The sequence below is a fragment of the Petromyzon marinus genome, chromosome 26, assembly GCF_048934315.1.
Source record: "Petromyzon marinus isolate PM22_M1 ecotype Great Lakes invasive population chromosome 26, UKy_Petmar_22M1.pri1.0, whole genome shotgun sequence".
Classification (NCBI taxonomy): Eukaryota; Metazoa; Chordata; class Hyperoartia; order Petromyzontiformes; family Petromyzontidae; genus Petromyzon; species Petromyzon marinus.
The window spans coordinates 533,374-557,011 of NC_133692.1; the positions used below are offsets into that span (position 1 = coordinate 533,374).

At 54.4% G+C, this 23,638-nt stretch overlaps 1 protein-coding gene across 2 annotated transcripts in view; it reads left to right on the top strand.

Annotated features, from left to right (window-relative positions):
* Positions 1–23,638, top strand: part of UNKL (unk like zinc finger) — a 39,152-nt gene that overhangs the window by 5,163 nt on the left and 10,351 nt on the right. For both annotated transcript variants that reach the window (XR_012945383.1, XM_032960964.2), the window contains exons 2-12: positions 3,095–3,277; positions 11,704–11,913; positions 16,486–16,662; positions 17,009–17,130; positions 17,751–17,886; positions 18,029–18,146; positions 18,545–18,629; positions 20,667–20,779; positions 21,103–21,222; positions 22,579–22,699; positions 23,409–23,543. Coding sequence is in view for 1 of the 2 variants with exons in the window: in XM_032960964.2 (XP_032816855.2) it covers positions 3,216–3,277; positions 11,704–11,913; positions 16,486–16,662; positions 17,009–17,130; positions 17,751–17,886; positions 18,029–18,146; positions 18,545–18,629; positions 20,667–20,779; positions 21,103–21,222; positions 22,579–22,699; positions 23,409–23,543 (1,399 nt within the window). In the remaining variant the exon portion in view is untranslated. The remainder of the gene's footprint in view (positions 1–3,094; positions 3,278–11,703; positions 11,914–16,485; positions 16,663–17,008; positions 17,131–17,750; positions 17,887–18,028; positions 18,147–18,544; positions 18,630–20,666; positions 20,780–21,102; positions 21,223–22,578; positions 22,700–23,408; positions 23,544–23,638) is intronic.

The following is a 23,638-nucleotide window of genomic DNA, read 5'->3' on the forward strand; positions in this document are numbered from 1 at the left end:
TCGATCAGCCTCCCATTATATCTGTACCATATGGAGATTCCCCCGGTACAGCTATTGAAGGCTTCACGAACTACGTGGTCGAAATAGATGTTAAATAATGTGGGAGCCAGAGGACATCCCTGTCGCACCCCGAAGTGTACAAGGAAAGGCTCGGACTCCCGGCCACGTAGTTTTACCCGGGCCTGCTCACCATCATGAAGGTCCTTAATGATCGTGAGCAGAGAGTCAGGTACTCCAAAAGCACGAAGAACAACCCAGAGCCCAGGCCTATTGATGGTATCATAGGCCTTGACCAGGTCAATAAAGCAGAGATGTAGGTCTTGCTGGAATCCCTACACCTCTGCTGTAGCAGACGGACAGAAAATACGGCATCTGTGCAGGACCGCCCTTTCCTGAAACCACAGACTCACACACACTCACACACACTTAGTCACACAGACTCACACAGTCTTACACACTCGCACAAAGATGTTGGGCTTAACAGATGTTGGGGCAAGTGCTGTTAGCGAGCACCTATGAAGGTTTTGAACGGCACACAGACACAGATACCCACAAAGTCACTCACGCACACATAGGTACACACACACAGTTAGTTTCACAGTTTATCACATACTCACACTGACTCACAACAAGTCACAAACACACACCCATCATGCACAGTCTCACACGCGTGGGTGCATACGCAGTCACGCACACACCACGGGGTTGTTTTGAAGTGTGCGGGTTAAGAAGAGATGATGATGATAATGTTGATGAGACAATTCGCCAGACTTGCGAGCACGTTGGAGGATTGTGGTTGCCGCTAAGAGCGCCGTGGTTCTGGCGATCCCGCCTGGTCACGGACTTGCAGGTTCACGTCGTGCGCCCGGGGGAGAGAGAACTCGAGAGAGTCTCGTCTGAGTGATGGTGAGCGTGCAACATGTTGGCCGAACGCTGGGCATGTTTACAGGACGCGTGTCATGCGTCTGATGCCAGTAGCGAGCGATGGCTGCTGCTGCGTGTGTCCGTGTGAGACCCCAGTTGAGGAGTTTGCAGAGTAAATTTTCCCCAGTTTTGTAAAAAAGATGGTAAATGTTGTAGCAGGTTTGCTCTCCAACACACAACGGATGTGTTGAACTGGTCACGAATAGACACGTTTTGTTTACGTGACAAACCTTACTAATTGGCTGTGTCGGGTGGTGGCGAGTTAAACGGCAGATGTATATATTTACGCGATCTAACCCCAAAAAACCCCCTCTATTATGGATGATGTTGGTCGCGAAAGCCTCCTCCACCCACTACTACTATTACTACCCAGGTGTTGGACAAATTTGGACCGTGACACCAGCACGCAATGGCCTAGCATCACCACGGGTCATCACTCATCACCACGGGTCATCACTCATCACCACGGGTCATCACTCATCACCACGGTTCACCAAGCTCGCAGTCGCGGTCAGGGTGGTCTCTGCCTTTCGAAACCGTGAACTTCTTCATCGAGCAGGCTACAGGCGGGCGATGCCACAGCCCAACAATGTCCCGTCCGTGTCACTGTCCCACGGCACACATCACACAGCTGGGCACTGTCTGCACTGGCCACCAGTCATGTACCGAGTGGACTAAGATCCTGCTGCTGCTGCTGACCTGCAAGGCACTCAGTGGGTTAGCCTCGCAGTACTTACAGGAACGGATCCATCTTCATACACCATGCATGAATGTTGGACTTCTTTCGCACCGTATGAAGCCAACCGTACAAACGAGTTCTCCCAGATCTTCGGATCGCCGTCTTCTAAGTACTCCTGACGTCACGGCTCTGTTCCTGCAGGGCTCACCTCGTTCCTGGAGCTTCGATTCTGTATGGAAACTTCTCATAGTGATTAACATATCACATTAGTACGATGAGGATGCGTTGCCAGCCTTTGTAACTCACCGTTTAACACGATAAACATTTCATAACTAACCATTCAATTTATATTGCATTTTTATTTTTTGTTTTATACTGTACACTATTCAAATAAACTGACATTAAACAAAGTTAACACACGTTATTTTATTCTTACTTATAGTCTGGCAGATCAATTTATTGATTGTTTATAAATGTCAGCGCATTTATTATTTAGCTTTAGCTTTCTGTGTAAAATAATGTTCAACAAAATCCAAAGTATTTTTTTATCGAATGAACGCATATGGAGCTATCGCTGTAAAACTGCCCTGCGTCAAGTTGCCTCCAGCCCCGAGTGCAGCTCCCCCCTGCTGCAGCTTCCCCCTGCTGCAGCTCCCCCCCCTGCTGCAGCTCCCCCCCTGCTGCTGCAGCTCCCCCCTGCTGCTGCAGCTCCCCCCCTGCTGCTGCAGCTCCCCCCCTGCTGCTGCAGCTCCCCCCCTGCTGCAGATCCCCCCCCCTGCTGCAGCTCCCCCCTGCTGCAGCTCCCCCCCTGCTGCAGATCCCCCTGCTGCAGCTCCCCCCCTGCTGCAGCTCCCCCTGCTGCAGCTCCCCCCCTGCTGCAGATCCCCCTGCTGCAGCTCCCCCCCCTGCTGCAGCTCCCCCCTGCTGCAGCTCTCCCCTGCTGCTTGTCTCCCGCTCTCCACAACACGGTGGTGGCCACGCGCATTGTGGGGGTGTCTACGGATGACACGCGCCGCTTTACAAATGCAAACAATCATCATCAGTCGACATGCAATATATCGTTTGGAGCTGTCTGGGACTGTGCTCCGGAAAACATTGTCGAGAAATGAACTTCCGACTTGTGTGGCCGTGTCCGCCCTTGCCTGGTGGGGAGCGGTGGGGCAGCGGTCAGCGCCACGCTGCGCTACGGAACCCGGCGACCCGAGTTCGATTCCCGCTCACGGTCACCAACACCGGTGACGATTATCGGAACCTGACCTGGGCCTCCCCTAGGTCGACTCAGCCTCAAACGAGCACCTGGCGCGGTGTGTAGTAAACATCGCCACTCAGGAAACAAAGACGGCCGGGCGTGGTGCTGGCCACCCACCCCCTCGTGTGCTACAGTGCCGGCCTTCACAGGTGCTGCTAGCTATCAGCACTTGCCCCAACAGCCTGTTAAGACTATACCGGGGTAGGTAATCATTGTCTTTATCTTTGTCCTTGCACATCCAGGGCCAGCTCCCGGCACAGCCTGGGCGGATGACGTCGGTGAGCCACCAACCCCGGCCAATGAGGGGGCACGGCGCGGTCACCGCGAGCGGCCCGGCCCCGTGAGTCGCCAGTAACGCCGGCGATGCCGTCCGCGTGCAGCGACGCGCCCGCGGTGGCCAGCACCGAGAAGCCGCACCACTACACGTGCGTTACCGCCACGCCACGCCACGCTGTGTGTGTGTGTGTCTGTGTGTGTGTGTGTCTGTGTGTCTGTGTGTGTGTGTCTGTGTGTGTGTGTCTGTGTGTGTGTCTGTATGTGTGTCTGTATGTGTGTGTGTGTCTGTGTGTGTGTCTGTGTGTGTGTCTGTGTGCTGCTCACCACGCTGTGTGTGTCTGTGTGTGTGTCTGTGTGTGTGTCTGTGTGTGTGTCTGTGTGTGTGTCTGTGTGTGTGTCTGTGTGTGTGTCTGTGTGTGTGTCTGTGTGTGTGTCTGTGTGTGTCTGTGTGCTGCTCACCACGCTGTGTGTGTCTGTGTGTGTGTGTGTGTGTCTGTGTGTTTGTGTCTGTGTGTGTGTCTGTGTGTGTGTCTGTGTGCTGCTCACCACACTGTGTGTCTGTATGCTGCTCACCACGCTGTGTGTGTTTGTCTGTGTGTGTGTGTCTGTGTGCTGCTCACCACACTGTGTGTGTCTGTGTGCTGCTCACCACGCTGTGTGTGTCTGTGTGCTGCTCACCACGCTGTGTGTGTCTGTGTGCTGCTCACCACGCTGTGTGTGTCTGTGTGTGTCTGTGTGCTGCTCACCACGCTGTGTGTGTCTGTGTGTGTCTGTGTGTGTCTATGTGCTGTTCACCACACTGTGTTTGTCTGTGTGTGTGTGTCTTTTGTGCTGCTCACCACGCTGTGTGTGTCTGTGTGCTGCTCACCACGCTGTGTGTGTCTGTATGTGTCTGTGTGCTGCTCACCACGCTGTGTGTGTGTCTGTGTGCTGCTCACCACGCTGTGTGTGTCTGTGTGTGTCTGTGTGCTGCTCACCACACTGTGTGTGTCTGTGTGCTGCTCACCACACTGTGTGTGTCTGTGTGCTGCTCACCACACTGTGTGTGTCTGTGTGCTGCTCACCACACTGTGTGTGTCTGTGTGCTGCTCACCACACTATGTGTCTGTGTGCTGCTCACCACGCTGTGTGTCTCTGTGTGCTGCTCACCACACTGTGTGTTTGTGTGCTGCTCACCACACTGTGTGTGTCTGTGTGCTGCTCACTACACTGTGTGTCTGTGTGCTGCTCACCACACTGTGTGTGTCTGTGTGCTGCTCACCACACTGTGTGTGTCTGTGTGCTGCTCACCACGCTGTGTGTGTCTGTGTGCTGCTCACCACACTGTGTGTGTCTGTGTGCTGCTCACCACGCTGTTTGTGTCTGTGTGCTGCTCACCACGCTGTGTGTGTCTGTGTGCTGCTCACCACACTGTGTGTATCTGTGTGCTGCTCACCACGCTGTGTGTGTCTGTGTGCTGCTCACCACGCTGTGTGTGTCTGTGTGCTGCTCACCACACTGTGTGTGTCTGTGTGCTGCTCACGACACTGTGTGTGTCTGTGTGCTGCTCACCACGCTGTGTGTGTCTGTGTGCTGCTCACCACGCTGTGTGTGTCTGTGTGCTGCTCACCACGCTGTGTGTGTCTGTGTGCTACTCACCACACTGTGTGTGTCTGTGTGCTGCTCACCACGCTGTGTGTGTCTGTGTGCTGCTCACCACGCTGTGTGTCTGTGTGCTGCTCACCACACTATGTGTGTCTGTGTGCTGCTCACCACGCTGTGTGTGTCTGTGTGCTGCTCACCACGCTGTGTGTGTCTGTGTGCTGCTCACCACACTATGTGTGTCTGTGTGCTGCTCACCACACTGTGTGTGTCTGTGTGCTGCTCACCACACTGTGTGTGTCTGTGTGCTGCTCACCACACTGTATGTGTCTGTATGTGTCTGTGTGCTGCTCACCACGCTGTGTGTGTCTGTGTGCTGCTCACCACACTGTGTGTGTCTGTGTGCTGCTCACCACGCTGTGTGTGCATGCGCTTCTTGCCATGTTTCTGTCTTGACTGAGCTGCATACCCCCGGGCATGCTGTACTAATTTGGAGTTATTTACAAGTCATTGGGGTCGTAAACCAGTCTCCCACGCTCTGTTGCACAAGACAAGCTGCTATTTTATGTTTACACCGAAATCAGAATTATTTTTAGACCTTAGCGATCTGTGTTGAACTTGTTTCGCACCGTACGTAGCCAACCGCGCTAATCGGAGGTGCGAGAAATCCCGGAATGCGCCACGTATCGACGCGCTTCTGCAATACGGACAACGGTTTTAACGCATCGTATTTGTCCGTCTGTCTGTAATGGGGGGCTCACGGTAAAGTTGTGCCACTAGCCAGAGCGCCCAGAGAGTTGCCCAAAAAAACCTGGAGAAGAAAGCCACGCAACACGAGAAATCTTCCCAAACATGCAAACGAATTCTTATCCCGACAGCGATCGCGGCTGATTTAATGCGCTGCCCAGGACAAAACTTGTCAGGATCTATGCGCGTGGCAAGAACATGTTTATTTTTGGCCAATTGAATCCGTAAAAGGTGTAATACTTCGATGTTTAATGTCGCTCTGCTGCGGCAGCAGCTGGCTCGCGCCTGTGGCCTGCCACGCTCCGTGTGCGGTGGGTAGCTCCAGGCGCAATATGGCACCTGGAGTTCTGTCACTCTCGTTTATTCGTTTTAATGGGGTAAAGGGGGGGTCCGGATTAAGTGAAATCACGGACGATGCAGCACGCGTGTAAATCAGGCTCCACAAGGGCACCGTGCAGCTGTGTTGTGCCCGCGTGGAATGTGGTTGAGGGTCTATCACACCAGCCCGCCCCTCTTCATTTGAACTTGCTCGACGTAATTGACCCACGCGTGGGGTGGCAGTGGGGATCCCACGCGGGGTCCCAGGTGGGGGTCCCACGTGGGATGGCAGGTGGGGGTCCCACGCGGGGTCCCACGTGGGGTTCCAGGTGGGGGTCCCACGCAGGGTCCCAGGTGGGGGTCCCACGCGGGGTCCCAGGTGGGGGTCCCACGTGGGATGGCAGCGGGGCTCCTGGCGAGGGACGCGCCTCCAGAATGCTGCTTTTTCGTCTTCTTCTTTGGCTGCTTTGTGTATGCGTTCAGTCCGCAACATGGGTAATCCAGCCACGGACAAACCCAGAGTGAAGTCGAGATGTAGCCTCTCATTCCATGCTGGATTATAGCCAGGTTTGCAAATGTGGTTTGCAACTTGGATAGTTACCTCCCCCATATATCATCAATAGTTCATTGTTAACGTGGAATTGTATTGAGAGACTGCTGTATGTTGTTGTCTTGGTGTGGTCTGGGACTGTTGTTGTTGTTGTCTTGGTGTGGTCTGGGACTGTTGTTTTTTTATTGCCTTGCCCTAAGCTTACACTTAGTTTCGATTTAAAGCTTTCGTGACTGCAATGATTCATCTTCTTTGGTTCTTTCGGTAAAGTCACGTAGAATGAGAATAAAATAATAAATTGATAAAATAAAATAACACAATAATATTCTCACGACGTTTCGGCCACAACACAAGCGGCCTTCATCAGGTGAAGGGACGAGACTGTCTGGTAGGACAGCGCTGGAGTGAAAAAGCCACGCTCAAATCACGACCTTTAAGCTGTGTGAGAGGAAACAAAGCGCCTTGACAAAGGAATTAGCATATAATTTAGCATTGAAATGGCTGAGTGATTAGCTTGTGACTGGTCACAGAAATGGCTATGTTAAAAGTTAAAGCATACACATATCTGCAGAGGCACCCCTTGACAAAGGAATTAGCATAGAATTTAGAATTGAAATAGCTGAGTGATTAGCTTGTAACTGGTCACAGAAATAGCTATGTTAAAGTCAGAGCATACACATTCACCGAGGCACCTAGTACAAATTAAACAGGAGAATTTAGCATTGAAATAACTAGGCGAATTTAGCATTGAAATAACTGAGTGATTAGCTAGTGACTGGTCACAGAAATAGCTATGTTGAAGTCAAGGCCTACACATCTGAGCTATTCACAGTAACTGGGTATACAATACAATATATAATGAATACTATATAGTGAACCAATAAAAAACTAAAACATTAAGGTAATTTATATTTTAGTTTTTTATTGGTTCACTATATAGTATTCATTATATATTGTATTGTATACCCAGTTACTGTGAATAGCTCAGATGTGTAGGCCTTGACTTCAACATAGCCATTTCTGTGACCAGTCACTAGCTAATCACTCAGTTATTTCAATGCTAAATTCGCCTAGTTATTTCAATGCTAAATTCTCCTGTTTAATTTGTACTAGGTGCCTCGGTGAATGTGTATGCTCTGACTTTAACATAGCTATTTCTGTGACCAGTTACAAGCTAATCACTCAGCTATTTCAATGCTAAAATTCTATGCTAATTCCTTTGTCAAGGGGTGCCTCTGCGGATGTGTATGCTTTAACTTAGCTATTTCAATGCTAAATTCTATGCTAATTCCTTTGTCAAGGGGTGCCTTTGCGGATGTGTATGCTTTAACTTTAACATAGCCATTTCTGTGACCAGTCACAAGCTAATCACTCAGCCATTTCAATGCTAAATTCTATGCTAATTCCTTTGTCAAGGCGCTTTGTTTCCTCTCACACAGCTTAAAGGTCGTGATTTGAGCGTGGCTTTTTCACTCCAGCGCTGTCCTACCAGACAGTCTCGTCCCTTCACCTGATGAAGGCTGCTTGTGTTGTGGCCGAAACGTCGTGAGAATATTATTGTGTTATTTTATTTTCTCAATTTATTATTTTATTCTCATTCTACGTGACTTTACCGAAAGAACCAAAGAAGATTACACTTAGTTTTTAAACATCGGCAGGACTTTATGCACTTTGTGCTCACACACTTGATTCGTGTTTATTTATTTGAAGCGACTTGCTTAGTTTTCCTCCACGTTGTACTCCTATCGTTCGTTGGAGTTGTAACTTTCTGACTACCCGCAATAAAGAGTTCCATAGCTCATCGGATTCTTTCTCCTGCTGCTGCAGTCTAAATACAGATTGTGATTGTAACTGGGCCGTGCCACCACGGGGCTCTCCTGCCACCCTCTCTCACCTCCGCACCTGTTTGCTCGTTGGAGCCACCTCCAGCCCGAGCTTCAGCTCCACCTCTAGCTCCAGATCCACTTCGAGCTCCAGCTCCACCTTTTCCTCCACCTTTAGCTACAGCTCTAGCTCCAGCTCCACCTCTAGTTCCAGCTCCACCTCTAGTTCCAGGTCCAACTCCAGCTCCACCTCTAGTTCCAGCTCCACCTCTAGTTCCAGGTCCAACTCCAGCTCCACCTCTAGTTCCAGCTCCACCTCTCGTTCCAGGTCCAACTCCAGCTCCACCTCTAGTTCCAGCTCCACCTCTAGTTCCAACTCCACCTCTAGTTCCAGCTCCAACTCCAGCTCCACCTTCAACTCTAGGTCCAGCTCCACCTCTAGTTCCAGCTCGACCTCTAGCTCCAACTCCAGCTCCACCTCCAACTCCACGTCTAGCTCCAGCTCCACCTCTAGTTCCAGCTCCACCTCTAGTTCCAGTTCCACCGCTAGCTCCAGCTCCACCTTTAGTTCTAGCTCCACCTCTAGCTCCAACTCCAGCTCCACCTATAGTTCTAGCTCCTCCTCTAGCTCCAACTCCAACTCCACCTCTAGTTCCAGTTCCATCTCTAGTTCCAGCCCTAGTTCCAGCTCTAGTTCCAGTTCCACCTCTAGCTCCAGCTCCACCTCTAGTTCCAGCTCCACCTCTAGTTCCAGCTCCACCTCTAGCTCCAACTCCAGCTCCACCTCTAGTTCCAGCTCCACCTCTAGTTCCAGCTCCACCTCTAGTTTCAGTTCCACCGCTAGCTCCAGCTCCACCTCCAGTTCCAGCTCCACCTCTAGCTCCAGTTCTACCTCTAGCTCCAGTTGCACCTCTAGTTCCACCTCTAACTCCAGCTTCACCTCCAACTCCAGCTCTACCTCTAGCTCCACCTCTAGCTCTAGCTCCAGCTCCAGCTCCACCTCTAGCTCCAGCTCCACCTCTAACTCTACCTCTAGTTCGAGCTCCACCTCTAGTTCCAGCTCCAACTCTAGCTCCAGCTCCAACCAGCTCCACCTCTAGCTCCACCTCTAGTTCCAGCTCCAACTCCAACTCTAGGTCCAGCTCCACCTCTAGCTCCAGCTCCAGCTCCAGCTTCAACTCCAAATCTAGTTCCAGCTCCACCTCTAGTTTCAGCTCCACCTCTAGCTCCACCTCTAGCTCCACCTCTAGCTCCAACTCCAGCTCCAACTCCACCTCTAGTTCTAGCTCCACCTCCAACTCCACCTCTAGTCCACCTCCAGCTCCACCTCTAGTTCCAGCTCCACCTCTAGTTCCAGTTCCACCTCTAGCTCCAACTCCAGCTCCACATCTAGTTCCAGCTCCACCTCTAGCTCCAGTTCTACCTATAGCTCCACCTCTAGCTCCAGCTCCAACTCCAGCTCCACCTCTAGCTCCAGCTCCACCTCTAGCTCCACCTCTAGTTCCAGTTCCACCGCTAGTTCCACCTCTAGCTCCACCTCTAGCTCCACCTCTAGCTCCAGCTCCACCGCTAGCTCCAGCTCCACCTCTAGTTCCAGCTCCACCTCTAGCACCAGCTCCACCTCTAACCCCAGTTCCACCTCCAATTCCAGCTCCATCTCTCGCTACACCTCTAGCTCCGCCTCTAGCTCCAGCTCCAGCTTAACCTCCAACTCCAGCTCCACCTCTAGCCCCAGCTCCAACTCCAGCTCCACGTCTAGCTCCAGCTCCAACTCTAGCTCCAGCTCCACCTCCAACTCCACCTCTAGCTCCAGCTCCAACTCCAGCACCACCTCTAGCTCCATCTCCAACTCCAGCTCCACCTCTAGCTCCAACTCCACCTCTAGCTTCACCTCTAGCTCCACCTCTAGCACCAGTTCCACCTCTAGCACCAGTTCCAGCTCCAGCTCCACCTTTAGCTCCAGCTCCACCTCTAGCTCCAGCTCCACCTCTAGCTCCAGCTCCACCTCTTGCTCCAGTTCCACCTCTAGCTCCAGCTCCACCGCTAGCTCCAGCCCGTCTCGTTAGCTCCAGACTGGTACTCCGCTCGACCAGCCCGCTGAGTGCGCCGTTTCAAGCTTCTTCTTGCTCCGTGTGTTTGTGGAACCGTTCTGCGGAGCCCACGGTGGTGGTGTGGTTCCTTCCCGCGACTTCCAAACAACGCGGCTCACCCACTGCACGTGAATTTCGTGAAACTAAATATCAGTGGAAGCTTACAGATATTAAGATTGGCAGTTTTTTTACAACAAAGCACACTACGTCACAGTCATTTATTGGTACAGCTTTATTCACTCAAAACATGTAAATATTTACTATAGTGTGGTAAATGAACGTTCATGATGGTGTCTTTAGACAGACTGTGCAATGTCTGAAGGGTTATTTAGGCAACATGCCGATAGACTTGGTCTCTGTTGAGCTCTCGTATACTTAGACGGGACCATTCAGTGCTGGCGTATGACGCCGGTGGCTCTGTTTCCCCAATCGAACTGCGAGGAAGTGTTTTGTGATGTTGTCCTGACAGCCACTCCACTTCTCCTCACTGTGAGTCACAGTGCTTCTTCTCTCTGGACACGTGCTGTGGCTATCAAGGGGGCAGGGCGGCAAGCTCACCGTTGTACCATACTCCTGTGCTCTCCTGTCGTCATCCCCCGCTTTCGCCTTCCCACGTCTGCCAGCGCAGCGAACCCCTCGTGGCCATCGCCAGAAGCCTTCGCTTCATGGCCCTGCTGTCGAAGCAAAAACTAATAGAAATACAAAGGTTAAGCCAAATAAAAAACACCAATCATTGGCAGGCACCGTGTGATCCTGTGGGCCTGTGAGTTGTGTGCCTGTGTCAGTGATCCTGTGTGCCTGTGTCAGTGATCCTGTGTGCCTGTGTCAGTGATCCTGTGTGCCTGTGAGTTATGTGCCTGTGTCAGTGATCCTGTGTGCCTGTGAGTTATGTGCCTGTGTCAGTGATCCTGTGTGCCTGTGAGTTGTGTGCCTATGTCAGTGATCCTGTGTGCCTGTGAGTTGTGTGCCTGTGTCAGTGATCCTGTGTGCCTGTGTCAGTGATCCTGTGTGCCTGTGAGCTGTGTGCCTGTGTCAGTGATCCTGTGGGCCTGTGAGTTGTGTGCCAGTGTCAGTGATCCTGTGTGCCTGTGTCAGTGATCCTGTGTGCCTGTGTCAGTGATCCTGTGTGCCTGTGTCATTGATCCTGTGTGCCTGTGACAGTGATCCTGTGTGCCTGTGTCAGTGATCCTGTGTGCCTGTGTCAGTGATCCTGTGTGCCTGTGAGTTGTGTGCCTGTGTCAGTGATCCTGTGGGCCTGTGGGCTGTGTGCAGGGCCGAATTAGGTTTGACGGAGGCCCAGGGCTGTTCGCAGTGTTGCTTTCCCCTCTCTGTATATTCAGTTCCTTCCCTTCACCGTTTCACCGCCACCCGTAGCACGGTCGGCTACGTGCGGTGCGAAACAAGTTCCACCTACGCGCACACGTATGTACGCACGCACGTAACGCGGTTCTGCGTGCTGCGTGTAGGTACCTGCGCGACTTCCGCACGGAGCAGTGCGCGCTCTTCACGCAGCACAAGTGCACGCAGCACCGGCCCTACACCTGCTTCCACTGGCACTTCGCCAATCAGCGCAGGCGCCGGCCCCTGCGCCGTCGCGACGGCACCTTCAGCTACAGCCCCGACGAGTACTGCACCGAGTACGACGAGACGGCCGGGGCCTGCCCCAACGGGGACGGGTGAGCCAGCGCGACGTGCGTGTACGTACGTGTACGTGCGTGCGTGCGTGTACGTGCATGCGTACGTACGTGTGTGCATGTGCCTGCGTGTACGTGCGTGCGTACGCGTGTGTGCGTACGTGCGTACGTGCGTGCGTACGTGTGTGCGTACGTGCATACAAGTGTGCGTACGTGCGTGCGTGCGTGCGTGTGTGCGTACGTGTGTTCGTACGTGTGGAACTTATTTCGCACCGTACATAACCAACCGTGCTCATGGGAGGTGCCGGGGGATGGACGATTAAACGAAACACTAAAAACCGTTTACCACGCGGTGGCCGAGTGGAAGTCTGACTCGGCGTCGCCAGCTCGTGACTCTCGTGATTGCCGTGTGACCTGGCTCAGCTTTTGCCGATCGCGGTGATACTCGCCGGCCGTAAAGCATCAGCGGAATCTGATTATTCATTGCCGAAGGGCCTCGAGTGCCGCGAGGCTACCGACGGAGGCAGACGAGCGCTGCCCCGGCGTTTACGAGCAGCGGCACGCTTGGACTTTGACTCTACCTCATCGTGGGTTCGATCCCGACCCTGACACCTGCTGTATATTTGGAGTTTGCGTGCCTCTCTCTCTCCCCGTGGTGGTCACGTGGATTTTTCGCCGAGTCCTCCGGTTTTTCCCTCCACACTTAGAAACAACGTGTGCCTCGAGTATTTGGCCGCTATAAGTTTCCACAAGATGATAAGCCACTTTTTCTTTGAACTATCATTTGTGATAGCCAGGATTCTGAAAAAGAGCTGTATAGCTCAGTGGGCCTTACCTGGTCAAATAAAACACATTTTAGTTTAGTTCCACGAGGGGCGACTCTACAGCCTCCCTTGGCCCCCATATCCTGGCCTTGCTCGTCCCTCCCAGTGGCAGTGCAGCCCCTGGCCCGCCGAGCTGCACTGATGGACTTTTGCAATTTTGTACTCAAATAAAGCAAATTAATTTAGTGACTTGTTTTGCTTTCATATACTTTGCACTCTCTATTCGGTGTTTGCTGCTGTTGTAACTTTCTTACCCGCCGCTCCTACTGGCCATCTGTGAAAAAAGCTTCATAGCTCATCGGATTCCTCGTCCTGCTGCTGCAGTCTCACGCACCGCAGGGTCCTTGGCTCTGAGTGCATGCTCTGTCAGCTCGCTGCATGCAGCAGCAGCAAAACAAAATCGTTTGAAGCGACGATTCGTGCCCGCGATGCGCGACGGTCGGCTGAGCGTTGATAGCGAGGCCCACGGCACGTCATCAGAAACGTCACCGTTGAATCTGCGGCCTCGATGTGCAAACTCTGGCAGCAAATAGCACTCGCGTCAGATGGCGGTCGACGTTTGAAGTGGACTGCGACCCCCCCTCCCCCACTCGACATCGGTAAATGGCAGCAAGAGCAGTTAATGCGAATGCCCATCGCAAGAGGTCACACCGCTTGGCGCAACGCTCCTTCGCTAACTGTGCGTGATGAATGAAGAAAATAAAAACCTCTTTCCGTGAACGGTTTGTTCAGGGGAGACCGTTTGGGTCTTTCCCAAACGGTCTTTCCGCCGGACGGGCAGGCGCTGGGCTCTGCTACAAGGAAGTGGTTTTCAGCTCGCCTGCAGAACGCGGTGGGGAGGGTGGTGCGCTTTTCCCTTAGTCGTGGTGGTGGTGGTGGCGATAGAGAAATGCGAACTCGCTTACGAGGAACGAAATTTGCCCAGCCAGCTTCCTGATCCTACGCAGCGGGACGGAAGTGAGAGAGTTGACCGCGTGACTCCCCACGCTGTCTCCTGGGTACGTCGCCGGACCTTCCTTTTGGCCTTTTTGCCGTGATCGGCCCCGGGGTGGCCGTCTGCCAATTTTTGCGCTGCGGGGAATTACATTTATTTCGCGGTTGCTTTAACACTCGTACAGAGTTAAAGCACCAGATACACAAGAAAAATAAATAATAAATAACCACGTCTGTTGATGTCACGTGAGTTGACATCAGCCACACGTAGCCACAGAGTCATGCGACAGCCTCCTCCAGCACGTGCAGGGCGACGACGGCCAGCCGGCCCGGCACGCCGTGACGGAGGCGATGTCTGAGCCACGGTCTCCTGCTCCTCCCATTCACGCAGCGGGGAGTTTGATGCTCAACTTTGATGAAACGTTGATTTACGTTTGTCCAGTATCTTCGATTCCGCAGTTGTTTAGGTCCTGATTTTTATTTGGTTCATTGGTGCACGTTATTTTTTTTTATTTCTTTTTGCTTTCATCACTTTGGAGACCTGGTCAGCTCTTGGACACGAGACTCTCCCTGAACCTAACTTGGAACTACATAATGCTCCGTGGCAACGCACGGTGCGCTCGTGTATGATCATGTTCGTTGCTCTTGCCAACAGCATCTGGCGACCCAGCAGGATAGTCTAACAAGCCCGACTGCTGATGTGGACGGAAGGTTGAAGCCGATCTAGGCTTTGCTTGCATCAACGAGTGGATGCTATTAATCTGGAAAGCTGGCGGGCTGACGAGGGCTCTGCCGTCAACGCACGTTGACAATCAACGTGCGTTGAGAGTATTTGACTGTTGCGATACATAAGCCACTACGGTGAGCTATTATTTGTGATGGCCAGGTCGATTCTGAAACAATAGCTACACAGCTCAGTGGGCCTTACCTGGTAAAAAAAACAACAGCATAGTAAAACTAAATAGTTGTGCAATCAAGGAAAGAGATTTGTGATAAACGATTCATGTTACGCACGTCAGATTTATTGTTTGCGCTTTTGTGAGGCATGGCACGAAATGAGGAAATGTAAAAAAACATAAAAACTAAAGAAATAATAAAACTGTGTAAAGGGGTTGAAAACTCGTTGGTAGCTAAGGGTTAACACGACACATAATACCTAATTTATCTCACGTCTCACAAAAAAATATTCTTCCTCGATAGTTATTATATATAAAACAATTATAGAAATGTGAATGCAACATTCACTGCACAGTTAGTCGCTCTCTTGCAATGAAGCAAGGTATCTTGATTGTGAGCGCCTTCCCCCGACTGAGTGGTCGCGAGTTTGGTGGCTCAGAGGGGTCGTCGCGGGGTCGCTCTCTCCTCGGCCCAAGGGAACCGAGGGGCAACCGAGCGGCAACCGAGGGGGAACCACCCCCGAGACTTCGAGCCCCTTTTGCATGGGTCACCTGAGTCGGTGTCGCGTACACGGACTCGGGGAAGCTTTTGGCTCCCTCCAAAATAATCTAAAGTGATTTGTGGCAAACATTTACATTCGGACGTCGGTGATGCCATCGGTGCTGCCTTGCAGAGCCAAAAGTGGAAATTCCACCTTTCTATGGCGGGAGTGAGACTATTCGTTTATCGAGGCCCAGAGGGCGGGAATCACGATGGGCTGAGTGAAACCCGCAATCAGGATTTGAACTTGCGGCATTTTGTCTGTGATCTGTTCGGCCGAAAGCTGCGCCACCCGGCCGGTTCTCGTCCTCTTCTTGCGAGCGCCGCGGCCTCTGGCGCCGAGGGAGTGATTTGTGGTCACGTGCCCGCGGCACTCGGCATAAATGTGCTGCCTCTTAATTTTTCAGCAGAACCTGAAGAGCGCTGCGCTGGGTATTTCCTTAATTTGCCAAAAAGTGCCAACAGACTTTATTTTCAGCATTTCATAAAACCGGTATGAAGTTGCATTGTTTGTCTAAACTTTCCGGGCACGAGTTCCTTCACCGGTTCAACAGAACCAAAAATTTGCCGCATCTCAGGACACGGCAAACCCTCTGCAACGATCAGCGAATGCACCGCCGCTCAGCCACGTCACCGCCACGATCCTCACTTAGACGCCCCGTGGCTCCGCTGGGTTTGTGAGTTTTTCTCTCTGTAATAGCACGAGACGCGACGGCCTCCTGTCGGGAGCGCCGGTCGCTGCGTTTCCGCGTCATTCACTCTCTTAGGTAACGCGATCGGGGGGTCCGGCGCGGGTCGCTGCCGCTGTGTCCAACGCAAGACTTGAATTTCCAGTTTTGGCTGCCACTTTGAAAACATTCGAGGAATTCAGGCCTGCGGGATGTTCAAAATACAGAGAGCAATGTGACACAAACGGAAAACAATCGCGGTACAAACTGTGGGCGCAAATGCGTCCAACGTGCCCCGACACCTGGCCCCGCAGGTATCCAGGGTTGGGGGTGCTTTGAGGATAAGAACGTATTTTTTTCTCCGCGTTGTGTCGGTGTGAATGATTAAGAGTATCGAGTTTTCAGTGTGGAGACCGCCCCACTCTGGTGATCCCACGAGTCCAACTCGCACGGCAGTTTGCACTGAATTCCATGTCGTATGGAAACTCCTCTTATCCCCGACTGACTTAACCATGATCCCTATTAACCGCAGCTCCAAATTGATCCGTGACAACTGCGGGATAATTGATCTTGTTGCTCGTGATTCCCTGAGGATAAGACGAGTCGCTGGAACTGGTCGTAGTGGACCTAAAGTCATTCTGTTGTCCAGACCCGAGCCTGCATACCCTAGCCTGCTGAAAAGGGGCGACCTTACTCGTGATGTTTCCGGTCGAGTGCCGAGCGAGTGACCCGGGGTTCCCTTACCTTCGCAGGTGCCCCCTGCTTCACCGCACGTCGGGCGACACGGAGCGCAAGTACCACCTGCGCTACTACAAGACCAACATGTGTGTGCACGCGTCGGACTCGCGCGGCCTCTGCACAAAGAACGGGCCCCACTGCGCCTTCGCTCACAGCACGGCCGACCTGAGGCCGCCCGTCTACGACATCCGGTGAGGGCCCGCGACCACCACGAGGAGGCCGGCCGCCGTTCGCCACTAAGTGGCGGTGGCATCACCACGGCGCTTGTGCCAGGCCAGGCGCAGTTTAAGGCCACGTGAAGTGCCGAAGGCCCACTGGCAGGTCACGCGACAGAACCAGGTGCCATGGGGTTGACCGACCGATGCACCACCAACAACAACACGAATGAGCGAGCGCCGCTGATAACGGGCGAGCGGTTAAAACTCCGTGAAAAAGAGCTTCGTAGCTCATCGGATTCCTCCTCCAGTCTAAATAAATATTCTGAATCTGTGGTGCCGCCGGCCCCTCCCCCCCCCCCCCACCGCCCCCCACTTGCAGGGAGCTGCAGGCACTGGAGGTGCTGGGGAGCGGCCTCGCCAGCCCCAGCGACCTCCCGCAGCAGATGACCGCGACGCAGAGCGCCATGGAGCGCGTGCTGGCCGAGGAGCCGCGCTGGCACGGTGAGCGGCAGGGGTAACGTCGCCGTCGTCGTCATTATCCTCGGGGCGTACCGCACCTCCCGTGCGGTACACCCCGAGGCGCCCTGTGGCCAGGGGGCACCCACCGGTGGCAGCTGTTTCTGCGGCCATGGTAAACACAGCGCCGGCAGCCTGCGAGTGGGCGGTAGTCTGCCGGTAGGGGACGACGTTGCGCTGTGGTTTTCCCCAATTGAGTAATGATTCTATTTTATAGTCCTATAAAGCGCCTGAGCAAGCTCCATGCGTTTCTCTCACGAAGTTTAAAGAGCGGTAACAACAAGAGAGTGATTTAAATGGCAGGGGGCAGTGTGCAAGGGCCGAGGAGCGAGTGACCATAACAGAGGAGCACGTGGGGATCACGAAAGGGTTACAGGGGAGAGGGACGGGACGGAGTGGAGAAGCGAGGAAGAAAATGGGCAATGGAGTCGAAGTCGTTGGTCAACTGCGGACTGCGGCGTTTGCCCTGCCCTGCTACGGACAACGTCGCGAGATCTCAACGTCCACTGTGGCGCGCACAGCGCGTGTTTGCGCGCGTGTGTGCGCGTGTGTTTATGTGTGTATGTTAACGTGCATGCGTTTGTTCTCTTTGCGCGTGCGTACAGATACGAACTTCGTGCTGGGAGGGTACAAGACGGAGCCGTGTCGCCGCGCTCCGCGCCTCTGCCGCCAGGGCTACGCTTGCCCCTACTTTCACAACGAGCGCGACCGGAGACGCGGCCCCCGGCAGCACAAGTACCGGTGAGACGGGCCTCGCGGCGGCCCCCTCCCCGGCACGGCGGCCCCCTCCCCGGCACGGCGGCCCCCCCTGTGCCGTGCACTTGCCCTGACAGCCTGTTAAAGGCTACGTGGGGGATCTTTGTCTTTGTGTGCGTGTGTGCAGGTCGACCCCCTGTCCGCAGGTGAAGCACGGGGACGAGTGGGGGGAGCCGAGTCTGTGCGAGAGCAAGGACGCCTGCGTCTACTGCCACACGCGCACGGAGCAGCAGTTCCACCCCGAGGTCGCGCACGTGCACGCACGCGTACATACACACGTACACACGCATGTACACACGCATGTACACAAGGCAACGATGTACAAACACGCGTGCGCACACGTACGCGCGCGCACCTACAAAGCACGCGCGTGCACGTACGTACGCACACACATGTGCATACACACGCACGTGTTCATTTCATAAGAAATGTATGTACTTGTGCAGTTTGTACTTGTAGTTTTAATTAATTAATTAATTCCCCAGGACAAGGTTGCCTATTCTCTACTTTGCACTCCTATCGTTTTGTGAGTTTGTTGTTGTTGTAACTTCTGACCCACCGCCCCTACTGGAGGACATCTGTGATAAAAAAAAAAAACTCTAGCTCCAAGGCGTAAACCTCCGCCCTCCGTGCGTGTGCGCAGATTTACAAGTCCACCAAGTGCAACGACATGCAGCAGATGGGGCTGTGCCCACGTGGTCCGTTCTGCGCCTTCGCCCACGTTGAGAGTGAGTGTCCCCGTCGATCGTACAAACGGAGGGAGCGACGTGGGTGGACAGTTGTGAGAGGGAGTCCGCCGAGGAGACGGAGTGATGAATCTGTATTGAGACTGGAGGAGATGTCCAGCAGGGGCGAGTGCGCTGCTCGTAATCTGGAGGTCATTGTTGGCGCTCAAGGGGGGCCAAACCTCAATATGACACTGCCAGTTTGATGCTTATGTAGTAGCATGGTTAGGCATTGTGTATATTCCCATTCATCCTTACATGTAGTAGCAGACATGTGTCAACAGGGGGTGGTAGACAGGCTCGATAGGATGAGCCGGGCAATTGGGCCACTCGGGTCCCCAGACCCCAAGAGGGGGGCTGGGGGATATTCCAGGGCCCCCTAGAGAGTTCCAGAAAGGAGGCGTGGCTAGGGGCGGAGAGACCCTGGAACGGGGATAAAAGCCGGACCCCTAAACGGGTCCGGCAGTCCTCGTCCACCTGAAGACCTGAAGAGCTACCCTGAAGACCTGAAGAGCTACCTTGAAGACCTGAAGACCTGAAGAGCCACCCTGAAGACCTGAAGACCTGAAGAGCTACCCTGAAGACCTGAAGAGCTACCCTGAAGACCTGAAGAGCTACCCTGAAGACCTGAAGAGCTACCCTGAAGACCTGAAGAGCTACCCTGAAGACCTGAAGAGCTACCCTGAAGACCTGAAGAGCTACCCTGAAGACCTGAAGAGCTACCCTGAAGACCTGAAGAGCTACCCTGAAGACCTGAAGAGCTACCCTGAAGACCTGAAGAGCTACCCTGAAGACCTGAAGAGCTACCCTGAAGACCTGAAGACCTGAAGAGCTACCCTGAAGACCTGAAGAGCTACCCTGAAGACCTGAAGAGCTACCCTGAAGACCTGAAGACCTGAAGAGCCACCCTGAAGACCTGAAGACCTGAAGAGCTACCCTGAAGACCTGAAGAGCTACCCTGAAGACCTGAAGACCTGAAGAGCTACCCTGAAGACCTGAAGAGCTACCCTGAAGACCTGAAGAGCTACCCTGAAGACCTGAAGAGCTACCCTGAAGACCTGAAGAGCTACCCTGAAGACCTGAAGAGCTACCCTGAAGACCTGAAGACCTGAAGAGCTACCCTGAAGACCTGAAGACCTGAAGAGCTACCCTGAAGACCTGAAGAGCTACCCTGAAGACCTGAAGAGCTACCCTGAAGACCTGAAGAGCTACCCTGAAGACCTGAAGAGCTACCCTGAAGACCTGAAGAGCTACCCTGAAGACCTGAAGACCTGAAGAGCTACCCTGAAGACCTGAAGAGCTACCCTGAAGACCTGAAGAGCTACCCTGAATACCTGAAGACCTGAAGAGCTACCCTGAAGACCTGAAGACCTGAAAAGCTACCCTGAAGAGCTGAAGAGCTACCCTGAAGACCTGAAGAGCTACCCTGAATACCTGAAGACCTGAAGAGGTACCCTGAAGATCTGAAGAGCTACCCTGAAGACCTGAAGAGCTACCTTGAAGACCTGAAGCGAAGAGCCCAGTGGGCAGAACCTGGACCCCTGGCTTGGGTCGGGTTTAGATATAACCAGTGTAGGGTTAGCGGTGTAACCAGAATAAGGGCGCGTTAGTCCGGAGGGGGGGCTACCTCCTTAGGATATTGGGTGTGAGGGGCCGTTACCCCTCTGTGGTATGTTCCCTAGTTTGTAATAAACGTGTTGCCTCGAGGACGACTGTGGCCGCAGCCAGTGGTGTAGTCCGTGTCGTGGCATCGTCGACCTTGTTGCGTTTTCCGCGTTCAATTCCCTCTCAGGGCCAACATCGGTGACGATTCTGTGAATGAGTCTTGGACCTCCCCAAGGCCATCTCAGCCTTAAATTAGTACCTCTGTGCGGTGTCTAGTAAACATCGCCACTTGGGAGACAAAGGCGGTCGGGCGTGATGCTGGCCAACCGCCTCCTCGTGTGCCGTGCCGGCCTTCACAGGTGCAACTCGCTAACAGCACTTGCCCCGACAGTCTGTTAAGGCTACACGGGGGATCTTTGTCTTTGTCTGGAGCAGAGATGCCGAGCGGAGGAGGGGAGGAGGACGCCTTCCCTGTGGGCTGGCCAGGAAAGTCGCCCTGCATCCCAGGCAGCCCCCCGCCCTGCGAGATCCCCACGCATGCAGGCAACGTGAGAGCCCCCCCGTGCCAGTATTGCTCGTCTAGCACAATAATTTTTTTATTTTTAATATCGAATCATATTTGAAAGCGATTACATTTTGCGCACAACGATACGTTATTTACACTCATTGCTATAACGCGAGCGGCCAGCTCCAATTTCTGTCAGCGGCCAACTCGGCCTATCGTGACCCACGCGGTCGCTATAATGCTCACGCCGCTTTGTTCGGAGTGCAAAGCAGTCGACTCTTCGGCGAGACCGGTTCCCCACCATAGAAACGTGGAATTTCCATCGACGTACCGGAGGTGAATGCCGGCCGCCCGCTGCGTTTGCAGGTGACGGCGTTTGGGCGCTCGCGCTCGGCCGACTGGGGCAGCCCGCTGTGGCCTCGCGAGGCAGCACGCAGAGCCAGCTTGGGCTCCCCCAGGGCCTCCGCATGGCGCGCTGACGAGCGGGTACATCACGCAGGCCCGGCCACAACACCCACGCGGTGGCTGCCACAACACCCACGCGGTGCCCGCCACAACACCCACGCGGTCCCTGCCACAACACCCACGCGGTGTCTGCCACAACACCCACGCGGTGTCCGCCACAACACCCACGCGGTTCCTGCCACAACACCCACGCGGTTCTTGCCACAACACCCACACGGTGGCCGCCACAACACCCACGCGGTGGCCGCCACAACACCCTCGTGGTGGCTGCCACAACACCCACGCGGTGTCTGCCACAACACCCTCGCGGTGGCTGCCACAACACCCACGCGGTGCCTGCCACAACACCCACGCGGTGTCTGCCACAACACCCACGCGGTGTCCGCCACAACACCCACGCGGTGGCTGCCACAACAACCACGCGGTGTCTGCCACAACACCCACGCGGTGGATGCCACAACACCCACGCGGTGGCTGCCACAACACCCACGCGGTGGCTGCCACAACACCCACGCGGTGGCTGCCACAACACTCACGCGGTGGCTGCCACAACACCCACGCGGTGGCTGCCACAACACCCACGCGGTGTCTACCACAACACCCACGCAGTGGCTGCCGCAGCAGCCGCGCAAGGTCCGATTTACAACGACACGCTGTTTCCAGGAATGCGTTGTAACATCACCTAAGCGGGGACCCCCTGTAGTGTACAGCAGACAACGACGATGGTAGCGGTGGCAAGGTCAGAGCATAACGAGGCGGTTAGCGCGCTGTGCTACAAACCTGGCGACCCAGGTTCGATTCTCGCTCACGGCCAATACCAGTGATGATTATCGGAACTGATCCTGGGCCTCAAATGAGTACCTCGTGCAGTGTGTAAACAACCCCACTGCGGAGACAAATGAGTACCTGGTGTAGTGTGTAGTAAACATCGCCACTGGGGAGACAAAGGCGGCCGGGCGTGGTGCTGGCCACCGACCCCCTCGTGTGCCGTGCCAGCCTTCATAGGTGCTCGCTAACAGCACTTGCCCCGACAGTCTGTGCAGGCTATACGGGGGATCTTTGTCTTTATCTTTTTGTGTGTATGTGGGCGTGTAGCAGTTAGCCCGCCGCACTACGAACCCTACGGCCCGAGTTCGATCCCCGCTCACGGCCAACACCAGTGATGATTATCTGAACCGGTCCTGGGCCTCCCCCAGGTCGACTCTGCCTCAAATGAGTACTTGGTGCGGTGTGTAAACATCACCACGCGTGAGACAAAGGCGGCCGGGCGTGGTGCTGGCCACCCACCCCCTCGTGTGCCTTAGCAGAACTTGCCCCTACAGTCTGTTAAAGGCTAATCGGGGGATCTTTGTCTTCGTATTTTGCGTGTGGCTGCAGGCATTGTTCGCGGAGACCGGTGTGGTTGGACTCCACTCCCCAGGGCGTTCCTCCATCCCGCGGGTCACCCTCCCATCCTGCTACCAGGTCCCATCCATGCCGTCCCTGCATGAGCTCTTGGGTAGGCCGTTCACGTCGTTCACGTCTTGGGTAGGCCGTTCACGCCGTTCACGTCTTGAGTAGGCCGTTCACGTCGTTCACGTCTTGAGTAGGCCGTTCACGTCGTTCACGTCTTGGGTAGGCCGTTCACGTCGTTTACGTCTTGAGTAGGCCGTTCACGTCATTCGCGTCTTGGGTAGGCCGTTCACGTCGTTCACGTCTTGGGTAGGCCGTTCACGTCATTCGCGTCTTGGGTAGGCCGTTCACGTCGTTCACGTCTTGGGTAGGCCGTTCACGTCGTTCACGTCTTGAGTAGGCCGTTCACGCCGTTCACGTCTTGGGTAGGCTGGTCACGTCGTTCACGTCGTGCTGTGTGCAAGTGGAGTGTGGGAGGGGCCTCGTGTCGACCTCACATGGGGGTCGGTGCAAAGTGACGTTCCGAATGGAGTTCAAAAGAACTCGCAAACAAACACCGGTTGTGAAAGATCCAACGCAGAAGTCCACTGGGTGTGATCTTTCACGAAGCTCGGGGTCCACCCTGAACCGCAGCCACTGCACAAATCATCAGTAGGCCTTACCTGATGAAATAAATAAATATTTAGTTTTAGTTTACTAGCTGGCGCAGGGCCCAGCCCAGCGCCGGCCTAGCACCGAACCCCTCGCGTGAACATGACCCGGACCGCCACCCTGACCCTGTCGTGTGACCCCAAACCCGACCCTGCCACCACCAGGTTCAGCGCTGGGGTCTCTGGAGCTCGGTGATTGTGGGGGGGGCGCGGCCGCGATGGTGGAGGAGGAGGAGACGGAGCGAGAGCTGCACGCGGCCCGCGAGGCCGGGGAGGGCGAGGGCATCGGTGGCTGGAGAGGTGAGCGGCAGTGCTAGTCACGTGATCTGCACCGGTCCCGGCCCAACGCGAAGACGTCCGATCTCAACGTTCAACGCGTTGGCCGCATCGTCTGA